The following is a 23,580-nucleotide window of genomic DNA, read 5'->3' on the forward strand; positions in this document are numbered from 1 at the left end:
TTAATTTTATACTTCAGCTTGATCCTCAGTTCCACATAGGATGCTCTGAGGACCCTTGGCAAGCACCCCTAGTGAATGGTGATAGGAAAATACAAGCATGTGTGGGGTATAACAGCATCACTTTCTAGCCAGCCTTTCGCCAGGAGTACAAAATAGCTTAAACTCTGCTCCTGGCATAATTTGTGTGGGACAGAAATGCAGCCTTTCTCTGCCATGACCCTATGCCAATGCCATTTCCAAGCGTTGGCCTTGGCAGAGGCCTCTCCCTTCGCACGGGGCATGTTCCTGGCAGCAGAGGAGGAGGGGAAAAGGACCTAGTGCTATGAAGTGTCCCATACCTCCCGTCCCTGTTGTGAGGTATTTGGCCTCACACTGTTCCAGCGTTCAAGCCTCAGATGCATTTGTGCAGGCAAGACTTTCCTCGGTTGCTCTTGCCTGACTGCTGAGGTCAGAAGGGTGGATGGTGCTGTGCGACACGTTACAGGACAGCTGTTCACAGTGGGCATTTGCCACTTCCATGCACAAGCAAAAGCTCTGTGGTTTAACAGAGGGTTCTGTGTGCCCCTCACTTCAATGTACATAGTATGATTTGTATTTGCTGTGGACCTGCAGGGCTGCAGAAAGATTAATTGTGCTCTCACATGTTAGCTGATGTCTGTTCTATCAGTATGGTGGTCTTGTAACACTTCTAAAATACTTGGGAAGGTTTTTTTAATGGAAGTAAATATTGACTTTCAGTGGAAATAGACAGCCCTTTGTTTTGTCTGAAATTGAAAGTCCTTTGCAGTGCTAAACGAATGGTATAGTTGAACTCTTCTCCATAGTTGTCTAAGACAGTCATTTAGTGTTGCATCACTGTTGGATAGTTCATATCCATCTTTAAAAGTAGCTTGCTTATACATTCAGGTATGAATTAGTTAAACCAGCCCAAAATTGCTGTTGTGCTGATAGAGAAGTAGTGTCAGGCCCTGGCAGTGGCTGGGACCCCTCTAGTTGGGGATTTGGCTACTGAGGGCCCTGCTGGGCTCTCGTGTTTATGCACGCTCAGATTTATCAAAGAACAAATAAAAGGACCGTTTGGCCTCCAGCATGTTCTGTTGCTTGCTACGCAGTTTTGTTTGGGTGTAGGTTTGGGTTGAAAAACCACATAGAGCAATTTGCTCCCTCTCACTGAAGAAAAATATCTCCTCCAACCCCAGATGTACTCATGCCGAAGTTAACCTGAAATAGGTTTACAGTGGCTTTGTGGGCCTCCAGGTCATGGTATCTTCTCTTGAGATGGAGAAGCATGGGTGGTTGCTGAGCTTTGCTGCAGGAGCTAGCTGTGCGCAGTAGAAAGTTGTGTCATCTCTGTAGGTCACTAACAAGGAATACTGCTTTTTGGGATCTAAGGCAGGTGACAGGCTCTTCCCCAGTGTCCTGCTGCCCCACCTCCTCGCTGGTGTTTGACTGGGCGAGGTGTGGAAATCCCATTGTTTCCTGGGGGCACCATGCAGGCATAGTGGCACACTAGGGCAGTTGTGACCAAAGACTCAAACTAGGTACCTCTGCCTCACTGCACTCTTCTGCAGCTTGGACACGGGGCTTTTCATGTCCTAGCACAGTGCGAGCAGAAGCTAATTACTATTCTGTGAGGCAAATAAGCATGTATGCACACATGTAAATTATATGGTGAACCAGATGCCTTCTCCAGACAGTTTTCTGAAAATGACTTCATATAGGAAAGTTGCATTTTTCATGTCTGGCTCTTGAACATTGTTTTTCAGTTACATGGTACTTTCTGTAATTAGCAACGAAAATTCAGGCACAAGAATATAGCGTGTGTTTGTTCCATGAAGTTGGGACCATTTTGATATTTTGTGAAAAAATGAAAAGCTCATTTAATACCAGTCCAGCTATTTATACCTCTTGCACAAACTTAAACATAACAAAAAATGCAACATAACTCATGAAGCAAAGGAGCGTCTTTGCCAAGTGTAATATTTGTATTTGGAAACATGGTCTATATTGTATGAAGCAGTAGCCTTCTAACTGCCTCCAAGGTTTCTTTTGGCTGATGTTTATCCAAACAGTCTTGCTCTTCATTCATTTTAATGGCTGAGAGGGAGCTGAGTGTTTTTACACTGACAGACTGGCACAGCTCAGCCTCTGCTTTTTCGGCTGGCGCCGAATGCCCTCCTCCGCTTGCCTGAGCGCAGCAAGCCTCATGGCATGCCAACCGCGGGCTGAGGTGCGCAGCCCTGATGCACAAGCGCCTGCCTGTTCTGCCACTTCTCAATCACACTCCCGAATTTTGTGTGCTGACGTCTCAGTCCTGCCTTTGGTTTTGCCCTGTGTGTCCTGCGGGTTTGGCACGATGGAAGCAGAATAGTCGCAGTACCCTTGTTTGAAGAAGGGAATGCCCTTTGCTGTCATATCCGTGTGCAACCTGAGCAAAGCTGCTGGGCATGGGAAAGGCGCTTGCACTGGTGCCATCAGGGAGGGGAAGAATTTGGAAAGTTTGGAAGCTTGGAAAGTTTGCAACTGGGAAATGTCCATGGGTGCCTGCTCTGGAAACAGTAGTGGTCAGCTAGAAGGGGGGAGACACGTCAGCCTTGCCTTTTAGCTGCCTGATGTGGTAAAAGGCGGGCACTTACTTCATATGTGAGGCTGGTGTCTTGGTCACTTTCTTCCCCTCTAGAAAAGGTTAGCAAATATTCCCAGTTCTTTTTTCCCTCCTTGAACTCTTTTTAAAATAATAATAATTAATAACCAAATACAGTAGCTGTATTGTCTGGACTACAGGGCTGCATTTAAGCTTTATCACTGTGGGTAACTTAATTCTTTTAGGGACTACATATGAAATTAAGCACCTAAAAGTTAAGCTTAAAATATTGCAGGGCAAGCCTATCAAATCCTTGTCCTGAAGAGCTGGAGATGTCAGGATGTGTTTCAAGGGGTCTCTTCAACACAAAATAACTAAACTTTTGGAAATGGTATTATTAGTAATAAGGTACAAATGCAAGACAAAGCAGTGGGAGCAAGAAGCAGGGAAGACACGAGTCATTCAAATATGAGTCAAAGAGGTTTAATAATAATGGGAACTTTGGAACAAACAAGGACTAAGCTACATTTCTCTACTTTCCCCACCTGCCAGTTACGTAGCACAGTGCCATGGGCCTCACTGATCCCGACACTATCACAGCAGCCATTTCTTCATGCGGATGAGTTGTTCCTGAAAAATGCAGTTGGCACAGACCACGCTTATTTTTCACGCAAGGAATGCAGGTCTTCCTGTTCCACATATTTTTCTTCAATGAACGTAGTTATTGTTGTCACTGCGAGGAAAATCCTCTGTCTGTCTGCTAAAATACTTGAGAGGGGGGAGATAAAGCATGAAATCTTTTTGTTGTGGCTAAGGATTTCCTCTGCAAGCTTCCACTTCAGTGATTCACTGCTCTTTTCCAAAAGAAATGCAAAGCCAGGATGGGCATTAATTATGACTTGTAGTCCCTGGCTAGTGTACCTCACATGTTCGCTGGCACCAATGAAGGTGCTGTAGGCTGGCATTCATGGCCAAGCAGGTGCCACCACCTCCTTGTTCTGCTCTGGGCTCGGGGATGTGCCATCATGCAGCCCTGGGAGAGCAGCTTGGGGCTGAGAGGCACCCCCAGGTACAGGGCATCGTTTCTGCTGTCCCCTTCGGTGCTTGCGCGGCAAACCCTCAGGCATCACCTGGCTGACTCGCCTCAGAAGTCACCTGCTGGTCCATATCACAGCATGCAGTCTGCTTTTGTACTTTTTTAGTGCAACAAAACTATACAGTTAATGGAGTCTTAATAAATTCTGGCAGGGCTGAAGCAAAAAAACAGAGGCAAGTGTTCTGATTTTTCTCTAAAGTTAGAGCTATTGTTCATCTGGGCAACTTTTGTGTATGAAATGAAGGCAGAGATCTCTGTTTTGGGGGAGAGCCACACTGTGGATAAGTGCAAAGGAATTCTGCCACGGCTTTGCCATGAATTATATGTTGTCTGAAGGATTTAACAATATCACAGAGTTCATCAAGAACAGGAACACTCATTTTCCTATCTTTTTCTGCCAGCAAAATGAACAAGCGATTTAGCTTCCTTAAAGAAAATCCATCCGGTAGCTGTGCCAGCTCTGTCTTCCTCATGTTCATGTGCATTTGCTTTGTTCCTGAGTCCCAGATGGATTTCTGAAAATGGCACAGGGTTGCCAAAATGCATCTGAAGACACATATCATCAGTATGCACAAATTGTAAAGAATGCAGCCCCTGGAGCGATGTGTGATTTCATCAAAAGTGACTTTCCAGCTACGCCGAAACCTTTCATGTCTCTTGTGCAATCTGCAATGCTAAAGCAAACAATTTGAGTGCCAGATTGTCATAAGTATCTGAATACTTCAACTTATTAAAGGGCCACAATCTTATCAAATCAGAGAAAATATGAAATCTCAAAACAAATTAAGCTGCTATAAATACAGCTAGGTAGATACAATCAATTTCTCTCCCCTCAAAAAAAAAAAATCAACACACTTCTAAACCTATCAAATATTTTTAATTAAAGCACCAAGGTGCACTTGCCAAACTTTTGGGTTTCTGTACCCCTTGGGCAACATTCTCTGCTTGTGCACTGTGGTGTTTCTGGTGGCATTGGTGGAGTTAGTCTGCATCTCACCTGGGAAAGAGCAAAGAGATTTTGGATTGGTGATGGAGCTGTATAGTGTTATTACCTAATTTTTGTTTGGATATGGCAGCCTATAAAATAATAGATTCTGAAAATAATAATAATAATAAAACAGAAAATGCGGATACTGTAGTTAAGGAAAGTTTTCAAAAGGGCACAGTGGCATTAGGGAGATGCACTCAGTAGTACACACTGAAGCTGAAACAAGTGCCAGGAGTTTGTTGGGGTGGGAGTGCATGGGGACAATCATGCAGGTGTAACCTTGCAGAGGTTCAGGCACCAGATTTCATGAAAAATAAGAAGGGAGAAGAGAACAGGTAATAACCTCCGGCTGCGTGGGTACAAGGAGAAAGGGAAGGTGTTGCTTTCTGTGTCTGTTAGCCATGGAAAAGGGTGCTCAGCCCTTGAAGCAGAAAGGGAGGAGGCTCATGCAAAAACCTGCCAGTGAGGAAGACAGTTTGCTCAGGTGTGGAGCAAAACTTCCATCAGCAGAAGCTTTTCAAAATATGTGGAACAAATTGCTGCCAGAAGCACTGTGTTTGACTTGCTTTAAGGCAAGATGAGGGACTGGACTCCCTCATGAGGACTGCTGCAGCCTGATTTTCCTCTCATTAGCAGCGCTGCTGAGGCCACCGACTGCTATAGCTGTGCCGTCTGTGGCATCTAAATGTGGACGACGTGTCAGTGCAGGGGTTTTGGATATGGTGCCTGCATTTTTTCCCCCCTCTCCTTTTCCAGGCTTTGGGAACAAATCTTAAATGCTCATCAAGTTTCAAGACAACAAATTAAAGTAGGTCACATCATAACTTAGCCAGCTGATTTATTTTAAAAGAGTAAACGAGTGATGAATTCCATACAGTCTGATGTCTCTTTCGGAAAAGGCGCCATCTCCTCTTCAACTCAATTTACGGTGTTACAAGGTCGGTATTTTCATGGCATTTTTTTTCAACTTAAAAAGAGTTTTTTATGAAGAGTCTTTGGTTGCTTTCTTCTATGTTTTCCTTTTTAAACAAATTAGGAAGGTTTTTGTGTTCAAAGGCAGTGCTTATATTCTGCTGGAAACTTTTTTTTCTTGTTGAGGATTTCAGCTGGATCAGCTTCCCGAATTGAATTGCTGAATTAACACCAGGGTGAAGGCGAGGACTGGCAGGAGCAAGGCAGTGAGCACATCTGGCTGGAGGCAGGGGGTAAGGGCAAGGGGCAGCCTGGGTGAGGAGAACAAAGTGCATTCGACCCCTGGGTGCCTTTCTGAGGGCCTACCTTTGCCACCAAAGGAGCTGACAGCTTTTGGGTAGAAACTTGTCAGGAGTAGCAATGTAAAGGCACAGCCATCCCCAGAACTGATTGTAATCTGTAGCTTTTGTTTTCCTTCCAGACCCTGCACTGCTTCAGGCAGGTCCCCCTCTGGGGTCGAGATGTCTCTGCCATCTCAGTAGCAGAACCCAGAGGTTTTTGCTCCCTCTCCCCTCTCCCCTGGTGCTCCTCTGCAGGCAGCCTTTTTTCCCCAAGCAAAAGCTTGTTGCTCAGGTCTGATGCAGAAGAGAGACAGGATCCAGTCCTGCCAAAAGGCTGTCTGCCTGCTTCTGGCTCCTGTGGCTGGACAGGTGTTTGGTCCTGGCAAAGGCTTTGCAATCTGATGAGCAGGGGAAAGGGACAGAAAAATGCCATCATAAGCCAGGGCGTGCTGCATGTATGTTTTGCACCCCACAGTCGGTGCTGCTTGCAGTCTGCTAGTGAAGGCATCCTGTGTCAGCAGCTTTAGCTGGTGAAACATTAGGGGTGTTTCTCCCTCTTCCCCCCCTTCCCCTTTTTCTCCTGTATCCTTTAAACAGGGTTGGGGATGGGGGCAGTGAGAAGGAAGGCAGGTTGGGACCCGATGTGGCCAGCAAGGCTGGGGGAAAGAGCACTGTATCTGAGGCAGGCGGACGGATTCGCTGCTGCCTTTTCTTGGCCACATCCTGGCTAGAGATGGAGGGAGCTTTGCAGCTGGTGCTGCAGGGGAAGTTGTCCCGGCTGTGTCCGTACCTGCTGTTTGCCTGGTTGCTCTGTGTTGGTTTGCAGCCGATACCCACACAGGTTGTCTGTCCAAGCCCTCGCTGGGATCAGGTGGGAGGTGATGGACCAGGGCTGCGCCACAGTGGGTCCAGCCACCCACCTGCGCCTGTCAGAAGAGCTTTGCTAGGCCTAAGCAAACCTCTGTAAAGAAAATGCGTGTCCTCTTTGCTTTCATCATATGCATGCTTACACAACTGGCTTTGTGACTCATCCTCTTGGCTTCTGTGATTGCATTTAATGAACTGAAGGCTGAGGTTTCACCCCACAGAGAACAAAGCCCTCCTGGATGCAGGACAGCGAATCATCAAGCCCTCTCAAGAGCAGCACATTCCTGAGAGCTTCGAGAACAAACATCTGCACCAGCTGCGTGCACCCACTATTTCAGCTCTTTGAGGCATGGGGGACTAGTATGGGTGCTGCTTTGAGCCACAGAGGGTGTTTGATATGGGCACAGGCTTCACCTCCCACAACGTGGTAGCTGCTCAGTTTCTGTCTAAACTGATGGTGGAAATGAGACACAATCACTGAAATTTTAGAAAATAGAAGCACAGAAGCACTACAGTCCAGTGATTGTCACTAGAACAGCTTATGCCTTTAGAAGTAAGATGGACAACATGGAGTCAGTTCTCAGTTTTGCCATAATCCTTCCTTCCTGCCCTGACTTTGGCCAGGTTAATTCTCCTGACATCATGAGGTTCCCTGACAATCACAAGGACAAATGAATTTTCATGCTTTAAAGCTGTGAGGAAATTCAGCTCATGAGTATCTGTAGTAACTGGGATTCCTGAGATGGACTGAGAGAAGCTTTGCACTGTGGTGTATAAATGCACCGAGTCTGGAGAGCATTGCGAGCCACACCAGGTATGGTTGTGGTCCTGCTGCCTATGTCTGCCTGTCCCACCTGGAGGCGTGTAGCATTGGCTGATAACTGATCTTGTTTTTAACATAATGCCCATGTGAGAAAGGCTGTACTTGTAGAAAGGCCCCAGATCTGTCCCTGCTTTGTCTGGAAATTATGCCCATGGTGGAGGAATGCTCTTGGGAAGGGGATGTACAAGCTTCGCTATATGGGTATAGTTAAGCTCACAGCTCATAGTCCCCTGAAGCCCTTTAGTTATGTGCCAATAATCTAATGAAGTTTGCATTAACATCGCCTATGGTTATATGCAAGTTCCTTTGCATGGAAGTACTAAAAAGCCTCACCCATATGTTTTTGTGTGGGATCACCAAGAAGCAGCACAGCCTTTATGTTTGCCCAGGCTTTGAGCTCTTTGTCTCCCAGTGCCAGTTACAACTGGTTCTTGCAATAGGGCTGCCTGTCCATGAGAACTGAACTGTCCATGAGAACGGAACCACTTGATGGTCCCAGTTAGCTACGGTCCAGTGAGCAACAGTCCCAAGATAGCTGACACTGTCTCCCTCCTGGTGCCCTGGTGAGTATCTGAAATTGTGGTGTGAGGAGGGGAAAGAGCTGCAGTTGTCCATCTCAGCCCCCTGGTACAAAATGTGCAGAGCATTTCGTTGGCCATTCCCTACTTGTTCTCGCCAATGAAACCATCTCGCCTTTCTTTCTGACTTTATTTGCTTTTGCAGCATGGGCAAGCAGGCGAGGAGCGGCAGCTCCAAGTGAAGGGACTGGGAGGGCTTTTGGCAGGTGTCCTGCCAAGGGGGACAGAGCCCGCAGTCCCAGCACGGGACTGGGAAGGCCAGATACCAGGACGCTGCTTTCGTTCTTTTACAGGCTCTTCTGTGACCACCACCAACTCTAAAAACTGCCATTTCCAGTTCTTCGCTTCCTAAACCATTTGCTTTGCAAAACTATTGCTGAGTTTGATTCACAAAAGTGCTCTGAGGCCTTGGGTGTGAAATGCTATGACAAAAGAAGGCATTCCAGCTCTTTATTACATCGCACATTTTAAATCACGGAAAATTGGTCTAAAATACAATAAAATTAGCATAAAAAGGAATGTTTTCCAATTGCCTGTCAGGATCTCTTCAGTCTCATAACTGTTTTCGTGTGAAGCAACGAGTGTAATGCTTGATGATAGTTGTTTGTTCCCTTGTTGTCTTGAAGTCGCTGGAAGCAATTTACAAGTTACTCTTGCTCAATGTCTAGGAAGGGAAGAGAATGGAAAATGTTTACTTGTTTCTTTTTGGTAAAGAGTTCATTCCCAAAACAACAGACTGGGCCGAAGACAAATTAAGCCTTGCCGTTGACTTTGGAGGGTGAAGGATGCGTGTCCCTGCCGCTCACCCCAGCCAGCACAGAGCAGAAGTGTGGGTGTCCGGCCCCCCGTGCCCGTTGCCCTGTCTGTGTGTTGCTCTGTCCATCTGTGCCATTCCCATTACACTGCTTTCACGTATGCATGTCTCTTCATTGAACGGGTGGTGATGTTTGGAGCTGCAATGCAATGGCAGAGGTTTTTTTTGGGGGGGGTTAAACCACGCTATCCTTTTTCGACCTGCCCAGGGATGCTGACCTGAAGCTTTGGGGCACAGATGTGATTATACCCTGGGGAGGGCACATCTCCTACAACACGGACAGCATCACGGGCTGTTCTTTTTGACTTCCTGCAGACGGTCTAATTATATGAAAGAGCATTACTCTCCATTTGGTAAGAAGATGTATTCTTAGCTAAGTTTACCTAATGCTTTCCTGATTTGTGTGGGTTTTGCTTTTTTTTTCCCCCCCTTGAGCTGGACAACGATGTGAGCTTAGTCCAGCAATCAAACATGAAAGAGCCCATATGTATAAAGTACCCTCCTCATGCTGGCATCTGTCCAGAAGAGACAAATTGTCTTCATGCAGGAGGTCTGTCATAGCCTCTTCCCATTAAAAAAAATAAAAAAATCTGGCATAAGAAGTGTCTCAGGATAAGCCAGGGCAATGCAGCGGTCATTGCTAGTGGTACTGAGCTGTGCCATCAGACCCTAGAGCTCGCAGATGTGGTGGACCTGTGCTGTGCACGACTGCAATGGTGCAAAGCTGACATAAAGGGCAAGTGAGTGGAGGTGGGGTGAGCTGTGTGTGGGGTGTCAGCTGCTGCTCTTCCCCTCCTCTTTCGTCATGAGGAGATGAACTTCTCTGGAGGGCCCTGCCTCTGAAGAGGCTGGAGAGCAGCTCTACGCCTGCTGCAAGTGGTGGGAAATTTTGTGGAAGGAAATCTTTTGGAAGAAACAGGTGGCAATTCTTGGGAGGAAAAATCTCCCGGTTTCTATCAGCTTTTGCTATTTCCTTTCTCAGCTCTGGTTAAAGAGGCTTTTGCAGCTCACAGTATAATTACCAGCCTGGAGGTGTCAGGTGCACCTGACAGCCTGTGGGACTCCCTGGCCTTGCAGATCTCCTCTTGTACAGCTGGCTGATCTGGTCTCATTTTGGGCATGAGAGAAAGGGGGCTGACCTCTCAAGCAAAAGCCGCATAAAATTACAGGAGTACTGATGGCTGTGCCGCTATGGTCAAGGGCAAAACATAGTTATTTGTCAAGGTTAACCACCACCATCAACCTCTCGTGGACAGCTAAAAGCTGTGGTGCAGCTACCACTGCGCTGTGGCCTCTGGGAGCATCAGCCCATCTGGGCTGTTATTCAGGAAAAAGGCTCAGCAACTTTTCTTCCCTTTTCACCTACTGGCTGTACCTTTTAATTCGTCTTTTCTGGTGTTGTGTACCTAGTGGTGATCCAACACATGGTGAAATATTTGGGAATGGGTCTGTGAGTCTATGGACAGGCAACGGAAACCCTCAGCCTGCCGGGGAGGTAGGCACTGCTTCAGCATTTCCTTTGCTAGGTTCCTTTGCAAGACTTGCTTTGTTCCTTCTGATTTACCCTTCTCTGAGGCCGTCCTCCTTTAGGATATCTTTACCCACATGCTCTTATAAATTTTGGTGCACCTTAATGAGGCCATTTTATAACTTAATGTGCTGTTGTTTCCTCTCCTCACTAGCCAGAAGTCATTTCTATTCCTGCTACTGCATCTTCTTTCCCAAACCGAAGCAACTGCATCTGCTTGTTATACGCTCTTATTCTGTGTTTCCTGGGTAGTTTGTAAGACGAGGTTGTGTAAGTGAACCAATGCCTTGAATTCAGCTCACCGTTGCCTTCAGACACGGTTACTGCTGCAGAGGCAGTGGTGGACCTCGCTGTGTCTCCAAACCATTGCTTGCCATCAAGGCCTGGGTGCGCTGCGGAGGCCGGGACTTTTTCCTCCTGGTGGGAGCAGTGCTGGAAGCTGCTTGAGGTTGCCCTCATGCATTGCTGGCAGGCAGGAGGAGTGAAGCCAGGCCGTATTGTGTTTTGAACGTGCTCCTGGTGACTGCCTGACAGAAAAAGCTGCTGCGGATGGTGGGACACAGGAATCCCTGCATCCACACTGGCAAGTACATTTGCATCTTCCCCATCTTCTTACCTGGCCAAGAGATCCCTATGAAGCCATAGGGCTTTTCCTAGGGCCGCCTGCACCCCTGCTCCATTTTGTGTGGCTGAGCGATGTCTCCTCAAGCTGCCCCCAGGCCGTGGAGATGGGGCCCAGCTGCAGCTTTGGGTTTGGAGGCAAAGAAATGTGTTGAACACAGCCGTGCAGAGGCAGGAGCTAGCCTGGATGAGGGTGTTTGGGGTGGGATCTGGTTCCCCGACCTTCCCCCCCTCCCCAAACTTTGTGAGTCACATCCTGCATCTACCACCACGGCGTGCAGATGCTGTCCCTTGCTTTAGGCATGTTTCGGAGCCGTACCAGAGCCCTCCTGAAGCCAACGGAGTGACGCACTCTTCAGCTCTAAGCAAAGTATTGGTCAGGCCCGTAATAAACAGCAAATTCTGACATTTAACACATGTAGTGTTGTTTGCCCACGTTTAAAAAGGAAATATTATTCAAGCACTCCTTTGAAAACTAGAGCCACCCACACTTTGTTTTGTTGGGTTTGGCTGATTTGACCTGTGTCATGTTGCTATCACTTCCAGAATATAACATTCCGAATCCCTTATAAATTGTGCATTTTAATGAATGAAAGGCTTCTCCATGTGGTTAAAATCCCCCCCGCCTCATTCTTGCGATAGAGAACAAACACAGGAAAAAATTTATAACTCCCTAAACTGATAGAAAATTAGCACAGTCATAAAAGGCGCATGTGGCTTTAGCAGTGCGACTGAAAAGGAAAAATGAATAAACCTGTCACTCAAAAAGTAAAAGGCAGAGCTGAGGAACGGCTTCTGCCAGTTCAGCTTCCTGGTGAAGCTCCCCCATGCGAGGTCAGAAATAGCCTCATCACCCTGTGCAGGCCACAAGGGGAGGGCTCCTCTGTAGGTCTGCTCCTGCAGACATCACACTCAGCAACGTGCTGCTATAAAGTGCATGGCTAGAGGATATCCTAAATAAATTTACATAGATATATAAATATATGCATGTGTGTGTATTTTGTATGAAATACGAAACCAGTGATTGCTTAGCCAACCCCTTAATTTGTCTGAAACAGTGCAGGCAGAATGGAAACTGCCCACACATTTTTCCATTAAAAGTTACAAAGGGAAGGGAGGGGGGAATTGGTGACAGAAAAACACATGCTCTGTCAGCTGTCACATAAATGCCATGCAGCCAGGCAGCAATGTACACTTGCACCAGTTTGCTGGATGAATTCTCCTCCTTTTTCTGCTATCTTCCCCCTTCGTGTGCACTCCCTCCGCAGCGCTCTGCGTGTAGGCAGGGGAAGGGCCATGGCCGTGCCTGTGCAGGTGCATGAGGAGATCTGATTCTGTTCACCTCCGGTCTGCAGCCTTCCTCCATGACTGCTGCCCTGCAGGTGGGATTTATATGTGCCCAAAGGCCTCGCAGGATCTAGTGCTGGAGAGGGTTTGTGGTGGCTTTTTGGTTGCTTGTGACTGCAGTCTGTAAACCCTTCACTCACCCTGCTGCTCTGGCCCCTCTGCTGCTCCACCAACAGTTGTGATAAACACCCAAAAGCTTTACCCAGCACCGGGCTGCAGGAGCCGCCTTGCCCATAAAATGGTCAGGAGGAGCTCACTGCTGGGGATGAAAAAGCAACATGATCATCACTGGTGTCACCTAAATCCAACTAGACAAAAGTGTCAGGTGCATCGGTTATCCATCGCATCGCAACCAACCCTACAATCGCAATGAGAAGGCTATATATGGGAAGGCGATCCTGTGAACTCACCAGCATTTTGTGAAAGAATGCATTGTGTTGACAGTGCTAACCATTTTGCACAGCAGGGGGAAAAATGCAGCTGGTAACTAATGCAGAACTGTAGGGATTCATGAATGTGTGTATGTTTTTGTTTTTCGCTATATTGTCCTATAACCCATATGCATCACTGTGGGTTGTGTTAGTGGAATTTTGCTGCTCAGCAGCTGTCCAGGCAATGTGAAGCCAGGCCCACTCATCCTTTTAACCATCAAAGGTACATATTCAATCCATTTCTGGCCGCCTCGGGGCACTGCTCCACACATCTTTCTCAGCAGCGGTGCCAGCTTAAGGCACTCTTGCCAACTCAAATCTGCAGCCGTGCAGTAATCTATCTCTGTTGGTAGAGCAGAGTTAAAAATAACTTGGGTGACTTGACTAGTTCCTTTGCTTCATGAGCAGATGTGCTGGTCCTAGAGAAAGGTACTGTAGAAGAAGGAGTGGCCACAAGGTGAAAACACCTTACTCTGGCTTTGCCGATGAGAAATAGGTAAACAGAGCTGCTTGGATATGGAGAGTTGCTGTTAAATCTGTGTTTTGGGTTTCCTTTTGGGAATCAGGATGGCTACTTCAGACTCTCTGAGGGTTTCTCATTGTGGAGACCATGAGCCTTGTTTAGTTGTGCTTGTTTCAATCCCCCTCATATCTTTGGTTGGGTCTTTGAATATGGTTGTTCCGTGGTAACTCAGATACATGAAAACAGCTTCGTCTAACTACTGAGCCGTGCCCACAAACCTAAGACCACAAAGCCTTCTTGAGGTCTTATTCTGACATGAAATTTGAGAGACTGAGCCAAATTTGGCCATAGTAACTCCAACACCTTGCTAAAGACTACTGCTCAAAGTCATTCCAGGTACAATTGTTGGAAAGGAGATTAAAAAATAGAAAAGAAAAAAGCAGCCAAAGGGATCATAATTTATTATAAGATAGCACTGTCTTTGTTTTTAATAAAGACCATTGCTTAAGACTGTAGAAGTGTGACGACTCTCTTGATGTGTGCTCCAAGACTAATGCTATGAAAAACCTGGTATGTCCTTATCAGTGGTTTAGGCTCCTTCAGTGTTCCTAACCTTGGCAAAACATGAGTGGTAAGGCTTGAACTTTGTGCGTCATTTATTAGAATAATTTTTCCTCTTCCCTGACACTTTATTTGTTATGATCAGTTTTAATGGTACAGTAACATCTCTCAATAGCACCATAATTTACTAATCTATAAAATGCAGGGATGTTTTATATTTCAAAAATTGTGACTGCCCTCTCATTGCCCTCCCAGAGAAACCTGAGACTGTTGTTCCCCCACACTGCTAAGTGAACTAAAAAGCCGGGCCTTCTCCCCCATATTGCAGAAAATACCTGTCTTCCCTAGTAACTGACTGATCCTGGAGTTGCTTATGCTTTTCATCCATCTGCTGTCAATTTAACTGGCTCAGCTAGCTACAGGCTCCTTCATATGACCTTGCAAGAATTTACAAAACCTGGTTTCTATAAAAATTAAGGGGCAATCCCCATGTTTACCCTCTTGCTCAACTAGCCATGTTTTGTTACTACCAGCTAGTGCTAGAATATCTCCATGTCTCCCCCGACCTCCAGCTCGAGCCTGCATCTGGGAAGATCTGATGACTTGGCAAAGATTTCCAGCTGCTGAAGTTACCTCGGTAGATCAGTTCTCGTTGCATATGTGCAGTAGCTTTGCCTGGACTGCTGTGTTTCTGGAAATCTGGAGCGTAAGTACAGTGCCGAGGCTCTGCAGCCTGTCAGACTACGTCTGGCAGAGCTGGGGAGAGCCTTCGCAGCGTGCACGCCACACATTTGGTCAGAGTGGGTGTCCAAGGCCCGGGCTGCTTTTTAGCCCTCTGATTCGCAGCACCTGGGCAGACCAACACAAGCCCGACACTTCCCAGACTCAGCGGACTTAGGCATAAGTTAATGCTGGGGGGAACATGCACACGTCTGTCCGGGAAGTTGCAATCAACCAGCACCTGAAAGGCCAACAGAGGTAGTGAAAAGATTTACAATAAATATGCGTCCACATACGTAGCAGAGGGAATTGTCTTTTGTGGCTGTCTTGAATCTTTTAGCTCAGATTGACTGTAATGCAAGATTGGCTGTACTGCTGTGTGAGGTTTCACATGCAGAGCACATATGGGCATCAGACCACATAACCCGAAAATACACATTTCTCTAGTGACATTTAGCCTTAGTTTTCCAAATGAAGACATTGACTTGCAGCAAGACAGGCTTTTAAAGGATGGAACTGTACGTATTTATTTACCCATGGTGTAATTTTTATCTTTCATAAGAACACGGGTATCAGCTGCTTAATTACAGGATTATGTATGTAAACGTGCACTTTATAAAAATTTGGAAGTAAAACCTTTGCCTAAAAAAACCAGTCTTATTCCTGGCAATCGAGTTCCATCTACAGAAGCCTTTCATGTTAGAGACATATCCCATATGTGAGTTATTGTTATAATACAATAAATACTTTACAAAAATAATGCTAGCTTTTTTAAAAAAAAAAAAAAGAAGAAATTTAACTCACCATAGTCCCTCCCAAACAGCTTCCTTAAAGAATAGGTTCTTCTATAGGATACTGTACACTCAGCATATGATAAAAAGGGGAAAAGAGGCTGGTTCCATGCTTTGTCTGAGGGAACTTAGAAATGTATATTCCACTTTTCCTGTTTTTTAAAAAATAAACTTCTTTCTTTTCTTGAAAGAAAGAAGCAGATCTAAACACTCTTCATATTAAAAATTGAGAAGTAACTGTGATTCTTTTTGCCTTTGACATGATTTCCTTCTGTGGCCTCACTCCTCCAAAGACTTACAGCACGCTTAATTTACAGGTAGCTGCCCTCAAGGTCTGCTCCCCAGCGTAAGACATAAGCCCTGTCAGCTGTAGTTCCACATCTGAGAAGTCTCCAGGAATGGGCTGTTCGTGACACCTGGAGAACCACTGCATTGGGACTGTTCCTTGTCCACAGGAAAACTGCAGCTACGCCTCCCTGCAGGTCTACCCCAGATGGACAGCAAGGACCTGAGCTAGAGGGTAACAGGAAGAATTCCAAGAAAGAATTGCTAGTAAGGTACTATACTCACTTTTAAGTATTAGCCTTCCAAAAAAAAAAATCTTCCTTTCTGACTACTCATGAAATCAATTATGGAAAAAACTGATGCTGTAGGTGCATTAATCTTGTAAACCATTCCCATATGGAAGAGTACATTTTTCAATCCTGTTGTGTATAATAACTTCTAAATATGTGCCCTGCTCAGCTGGGGCTTTGGGCTTGATGGTGATGGCAGCCGCTCCACTCCTCCCCACCCGCCCATCTCGTACTTATGTTATAGTTCGGGAACAAAATGAAATGCATGTTATTAAATGAACATTATTGCAGTATAAAATCTTACCAGGACAAATTTTATGTATGTCTGTATGCAAAAATAGGTGTGTGTGAGATAGAGAGATATGTGTTTATAAATTACACACACTATGAAAAATACTTATGTATTATATTACAACTATATACATTCATTAGAAAGAAACCGATCAACTCCTGTCAAGGAGATAATGCAGCAGCCGTTATCAGTTCTTTGGCATCCAGGAAATGAATGCTACTTTCTGCCTGAAGAGGAGGAAAATCTTTTCAGTATTCCCTTGCTTCTTGAAATTGCTTGTAATAGTCTTCATCTGAAGGGTTTTCTGTACACTTCTGCCCATTGTTTGGAGGCCGTGCTTCATTGTATCGGCTCCAGTCCCCTTTGCATATAATCCAGGGCAGAATGTCCACTTTGTAATGGAGTTCTGCTGAGAATTCGATGCTAATCAGGTTTGGTGTACCTGCCCCCTTCCCCCTGGTAATCAGCTGCATATTATCATCATAGCAGCAGTGCTGAGCTGCCAGCGTTGTGCTCTCCAAAGAGAGCATGGAGCGGATGCAGTATCGTGCAGTGGGCTTATAGATCTCCAGTTTTTCCTTTGGGCCACTTGCATCTTTCCAGCGAAAGTTTTTCCTCTTAATTCGATCATAGATTTCAGCAGTGCTGTATGCAACTTCTCTGGGGTAGGAGCATGGGCAGCTGGGAAGATCATTGACAACTTTGTGCATATATTTCTTCAAGAACTCACTTTTGCAGCTCATCCATCTTTCGCAACTGTCAGTGTCTGTTTAAGGACAGGAAATGGAAAACTTAAGATACATTATGCAGCATCCCAGTTCATATGACCATGACAAATAAGTAAAGCATTACTGTTCAGCACCAGTACTTTGCTTAAGAAAGAAAGGGCAGTAAGAAAAGCTTGCCTCCCTGCCTGCAATGTGTTAATGTGCTGTCTTGTCAGACACAGAAATCAAACATGTGACTGACTTTGAGGGCCTCAGGCATCGCTACTCCAAATTATATTGCAGTACCAATGCCAGCATGAATTTTTGACAGTTCTTCTACCTGGCAAATTCTAACTAAGCCTCTGATATGCCCATGCAGCACAAGAGGAACTACACGGCTTTATAAGCAACAGAACTGACATAGGGCAATTCCGTTCCCTGAACTTGTACAGGGATTTGAAGCCTGTCTTAGGTTTAAAGCCCTAGTCCACACACTCACCTTTTAAGAACAGCAGATTCAGATTTTGAAAGATTTTCTCATGATGTTGGAAATATCAAGATGGCAAGCAAAGCCTGGATTATTTTTTCTAAAATTTGTTATTAAGCCCTAATTCAGTCTTTCTTTTAACTAGCAAATACTTTTTTCTCTTTGGTCTGCATCTTCCCGAAGGGGTATTTCAAGCAGCTGTAGTTCAAACATGGAGACTGACGTCTTGGCTGGCTTCTCACAAATGCAGCCAGAAGTGATTCAGATTCTAAACGAGCGTATGTGACATAGTATCAGAGAGTCTGTACATTAGGAGGACTTCGTGGTACCAGAGCCATGACTTATAGCTGGGATTAAAGAGATTTATACACTAGTAGCATATTTAATACTGACATTTTATTATTTTGCAACAGTCTTAAGAGAATCTGGTTAAAGATCTCCTACGTGAAATGTTGTTTAAGGTGTCTGTATCGTGCTATGGGCTTTAAAAAGCCTTGCACATCTTGCTCCACACTTACTTAACAGGACTCTGGAGTAAGGCAAAGATTGGGACCTAAAGCTCTTTGAGCAAACATTCTTGCAAAATATTTACTTAGTAATCTGTACTTCTTCTTCTTTTTGTTGTTTTAAGAGTTGTATCCCAGCTGTCATTAAACGTAGTGCTCTACCACCATAGGAAGGAGGTGCTGGAGTACATTGTTTATCCAATTAGTCCAGCATACAGTGTTTAAGAGTGGCCACACTATGGCTTCATTGGAAAGAATGTTTTAGAGATTGGGATAAGTTTTAGATAGATCATGCCCTACAAAATTGTTTTGGCTATCCCCATTTATTTTAATGTGACAGCACTATCTAAAACACTTTTATAGTATCTTCCATTCAAGGTTATTTCAGCAAAATGCTAAACAGTGTTTGATTTTCTCCCTCCATTAGGGTTGAGACTTACTGCACTTTTCAGAACTAGGAAAGAGACTCACTATTTTACAACAAAAAGAGTCACAGAAATTTGTTAAGAGTTAAGAAGAGAAAGATTCAATGATGGAAATGAGCTAAGGTCTGGGTCATAAACTTAAGCAAGATAATAAATGACAATTTTTACTGACACATTTAACGATAAACTTAAAACCTTAGTCCCACAGCGAGAGTCAAAAAAGGAAAATCTAAGTAAGTTTCTTATCTATTACTGAAAGATTGACTAGGCTGCTTACCAACTTCAAACAGTTTGGTGGCATTGAAGTCTTCACTTCCAGCCAGTAAGCTCACTTCTGTGGCAGCTGTCCGGAAGGTATCTTCTATCCCTAAGACAAACATGTTAATGGTGATGGTGTTTTCCTATTAAAACAAAACAAAATCAACCGTCTCCCTGCCACCCTGTTCTCTCCTCGTTCTGCAAGTTGCTTTTGTTTGGCAGGGACGTAATCTGAAGATGTTGCTTGAGGAGGGGGGTGTTCATTTAAAAGTATAATGACCAAGCAATCTGTGGTGTTATGAAGCTAACCTCTCCTTTAAAGCATTAGCTTAGCCCTGAGGTAAAAAGTTTTCAAATTCTAGAATTTAGATTATATTTAAGCAACAAACTGTTTAGTTATGAACCCGGTGCAGAAATAGAGGTGGGAAAACAAATTTCTTTCTTCCTCTTTTAGACCCAAGGCTTGCCAGCATCTCCCAGTAATTCAGGTAGGACATCTGCACAGACTTCACAAACAGTCTCTTGGTCAGCTTTATGTGACCAGCATAGTCTTGAGAGCATGTAATACAAGTCACTGACAAAAAAATCCGTGTGTCCTAATGGAAACTATAAAGCATTGGCTAGAATATGATGTCTAGAGGAGACACCATTTATTTCCTAAAATAGAGCAACATGTCTGTTGACAGGTGAATAAATTCATATCTATATGTGGGCAAATATTTTTCAGGAAGTACAAAGGAAGAAAGATGCTATTTCAAGAAGAATGGCACTTGTCAATCTCCCCCAGTGCTAGGGAGTTGAAAGGTGTGAGTAGCTGAGAGATAAATAACCTCGCCAATCAACCCCACTCCCCACCAGCTATCGCAATAAAATAATATAATAGGATCTTAAAATATAAGGATCTTCCAGCAATCTCCAGTTAAGTATCCGCTCTCAGTAGAGAGAAACATAACTTAACCCGAAAATATATTAAAGGATCCTTCCAAAGTATGCATCCTTTCACTGCTGTTTTAGTTTGGCCTGCCTGCCAACCTCATGTCACCCAGTCTGTCAGTCTGTGCTGTGTAGCCTTAAAAAAAGTATGTCTTCAAAGAAGTATGTGAACGATGTTCTTTTTTTTTTTTCACCCTTGACTTAAAAACCTCTACAGAGAGCAGAAAGATCTTTAATACATGATAACTATATGGTTAATAATGAAGTCTGTTCACCATCCATCTTGTCTCCAATGAACTTTCTCCTGATCCCCTGAACCAGGGCATAATAGTGGCTTGCAAAGCTTCAAAACAGCCTCAGGCAGCTTTTCAATAAAATTATCATACGGTTTTGCCTTAACTCCAGCAGTAGATGCAGAATAATAGATACCCAAGAATCCATTACAAGGCAGTAATTCACTGCTGGAATTATAAACAGTAGAAGCTGAGCTTTGCCCTTGTCATTTTAAAAATGTCAGCACAGCCTCAAAGAGTGAATATATTTTTCTTGCTGATCGTTGGGGGTCTGTTATATGACATAATATGTTCTTTCAAGTTTGCCACTGTTTGATGCTAGCTGATAATAAATACTGGAGAATATAGCTGGGGAACTACATGCTTTCTTTCGGATTTAACCCCTTATTATTGAAGTTTCAGGATGTATGAGAAAATCCAGCAGTATTTTTCTGCTGAACTAGCAGTCACTATCTTGCAGTGAATGCACACATCTATCTGTGAGTGAAACTTCTCTCCAGCTGCCTTACTAAGGTTCCTACCTCTTTTCTCCAGCACTGCTGATATTTCACTTCCCATAAAAAATGACCTCCAGTTTAAGAATTTTTGCCGTTTTATATCATTAAGTAAGCTCAGTGAAATGTATATCACCATGGCATGTGTTTTACTTCTCTTTTATTGTGGGAAGTAATGAAACTGCATATAGCCCATGCATTGTAGCATCTACTGCATCACTGCACTGCAAACTTGCCTGAAGTAGCATTTTAAGAACATCATGAGACAAGTTTCCCATAGCAGCTTTAAACTTTTATGCTGTAGGTTTGAGTGCTCAGCCCTGCTTTCAGCAAAGCAAAAGCTGTATGGTGGTAAGGACACCTCCATTACTGCCATTTAAATGTCTGTGCCAGCCGTTGGGTAGGAGCTAAGGAAAGGCTCCTTGTCTTGGACATACTGTCTGAATGCATTCAAGCCAAAATTACACTTTCCCTTGTCTCATTGTGCACAGCTGTTGCAGGACCAAACTCGCTGTTTATAATTCTCTACAACTGACCAAGCAACATGGCAAGAGAGATGACATTTCCACCTTAACATAAATGTTGACTTTCTAGGACAGGAGGTTTTGTAGCCCAATAAAAACACAATCTCTTAGGTCAAACACAACCAGGTATTTAAAGTATTTTTTTCATATTAATATATGTGGAGTCTTACAGTAACTATATATATGTTAGGCACAAAACTTAAAAGCCATATAACTGGGGGGAGCTATTTGTTCACCACACAGGCACATCTATTCACTGCCCAGCAAAATATGAGCTCACTGAGGCAACAGTTAGCATGGCTGTTTTGAAACTCTAAAGTTAATACAAATTTGTTTCATGAGAGTAGATTACACCCTTTGGAATACAAAACGTACTGTGAACAAAAATGCCTGCCATAATCTAAAAAACCCTGTATTCGTCTTTTAAGTCCCAGGGGATAGTAGACTGCAACTAGCAGTACATTATTACTAGCAAAGAACCTGCCATTTCATTTCACAAATGCCCTTGAAAACCAGCTTGCCTCTTCCCAAAAAAACTCCTACCTAGCGAAGAAGCAAATGGGACCTTGGCTTAGCGTTCAATAGGGCCTGTCTCCCCCTCCATTGCCCCCCGTTCCCACTCCCCTTCCGCTAGCAGTCTGAGAGGGTGTAACCAAACCTGGGCAGTTTGGCCTGTCGCAGGTCCGTGACTCTGTGGCGGTACAGGCGTACCCACAGGACCTCGTCCGCTTCTGATTGCCGCTCCCACAGGTGACGCTACAAAGGGACCACGGGCTCCAGTCTCCCTCACCATCAATGTAATCTGCGCAAGAACAAAGATGAGGAAGGAAATGAAGAAACAAAACTCCTACTACCCCAAACTACTGTGTAGTGTTTTTTATTAAGAAGGCAAAACAAGAATGGAATCCAGATGTCTCTACCTGAAGCTTGGGCTGAATGCCAGGCGTAAGCCTGCTGTTTAAACGGTTTTCACACTTGACGCTCCTCAGGGAAATGCATGCAGCATTATTTGAAAAAATATTTCCTTTCTCTTTTGACCTTTTGGCAGCTGAGAATCCTCAGCTGCAAAGCTGGGTCATGAACTAACAGTACACATCTATTCACATCATTTCCCTGTATATAGGAATATGTTTTCTGACCACAGACTAATCAGGCACAGGATGAATTAAGTTTTCTTTTTCTTTGCTTCAAAACACACAGAAATAGCACAACAATGCTTACTTTATTAATTTTTAGGACAGAATGAATGTCGGACTGTGGGAGGCTGAGGGTCATGTGTGAAAATTGCAAATTTTGTTCTTCAGTCCCTTAAACAGGAAACAGATATTCAGGAATACTGCCATGAATATAGGGGTCTGCATATTCACCTCGCACCCATCAAAACATACAATTTGTAATGATTCATCCAAATTTTTAAATAACATCGAATCTGATTCTTTACTAGGACAAGCCTTCTGATAAGGAAACATGACTTCATTCTCTTCTGGTAGACAGCCAAGACAAACAATACCAAGTCTGTACTGCTGAGGCTCGGTGGCACTGTGAGTATCTAAACACCTTAGAGCTAGACCCGTTTGTTTGCTGAGCTAACGGCTGCACACCCTACCTTGCACCAAATGCAGCCCACGGACCAATCCTGATTCACTTTCATTCCCATCAGCCTCCTGACTTTCAGCCGCCCCAGCTGAGGTCTGTCTCTCTCCATAGCTATAGGCTGACCGTGTATGCACAGGCACGATAACGGGACAGATCCCTGCCTGCACAGCCCCCCGTACTACACGCAGTTCCTGCTCCCCCCTCACTGCCATGCTGTCTGTGGGCTTCCTGAGCTGGTTAGTAGAACACGTAACTTGATTTGTACCATATGTAATGACTGACGACAACTCTGTGGGGTGCTATTAAACATTTATTGCCGGGAGTATGGGAAGGTTATATATCTCACTCGTAGCGAGCTGCCTAGATGCGAGTTCCTTGTGGCAGGGACCTTATGTGTTTCTCCTCCTTTTCTTACACCGCTGCTGATTGCTATGTCAGCATACTTGGACCAGGTGTCCACTGGTCAGGTGTGGGTGGAATTATGGTCCCTGCAGTACAATCGTTGTGCAAAGAGCCATGATTCTGGGCTTTGCCAACAGAAGGGCACTGCAGAAGTCTGAAGAGGCATACGACCTCTCAGGAAAATGCAATCTGCCCTCCCTTACTAGCCCTGCTTTCCTTTCCAGCCCTTTTCTGACTGAATCTTTTTTCCATGTGGCTGGCGAGGAAGAGCGAGGGTGAACAGGTGTGATGCTTGTCAAAGAGCCCAGCCCGGGAGGCCAGGGTGGGCAGGCAGAGCACCGCAGGGTGCTTTTTGGCAGGGGTGAGGTGAGGGTGATAGGCAGGTAAAACGTGCGAACAGTCTGCTGGCTGGAACTAGCCATCAAAGCGGACAGGATCTGCTGCTGCATCCTCCTGGCAAAGCCAATGGCATGCAACATTTCACACTAGTCATAAGGCCGGGAGTCTCTTGCAATTAGCGGGGTGCACTGGTGTATGGCAGAGAGCTCGAGGATGATTTTCAGGCCTGCCTACATAGTGTATATACTGCACCATGAAACACACAGTATCTAATATTAAATATA

The 23,580-nt window shown here is 44.8% G+C and overlaps 1 protein-coding gene across 2 annotated transcripts in view; it reads right to left on the reverse strand.

Annotated features, from left to right (window-relative positions):
- Positions 1-13,792: 13,792 nt before the first annotated feature.
- ISM1 (isthmin 1) overlaps positions 13,793-23,580 on the reverse strand; it is a 43,841-nt gene continuing 34,053 nt past the window's right edge. Inside the window, exons 3-5 of one of the 2 annotated variants that reach the window (XM_080587150.1) lie at positions 21,618-21,761; positions 18,735-18,824; positions 13,793-17,098 (exon numbers count right to left, since the gene is read on the reverse strand). In XM_080587150.1, the coding sequence (XP_080443276.1) occupies positions 16,581-17,098; positions 18,735-18,824; positions 21,618-21,761 (752 nt within the window). In that variant the 3' untranslated portion in view covers positions 13,793-16,580. The remainder of the gene's footprint in view (positions 17,099-18,734; positions 18,825-21,617; positions 21,762-23,580) is intronic. The other variant, XM_080587151.1, reaches the window with a different exon arrangement.

Source organism: Anser brachyrhynchus (assembly GCF_964034855.1).
Source record: "Anser brachyrhynchus genome assembly, chromosome: 3".
NCBI lineage: Eukaryota > Metazoa > Chordata > Aves > Anseriformes > Anatidae > Anser > Anser brachyrhynchus.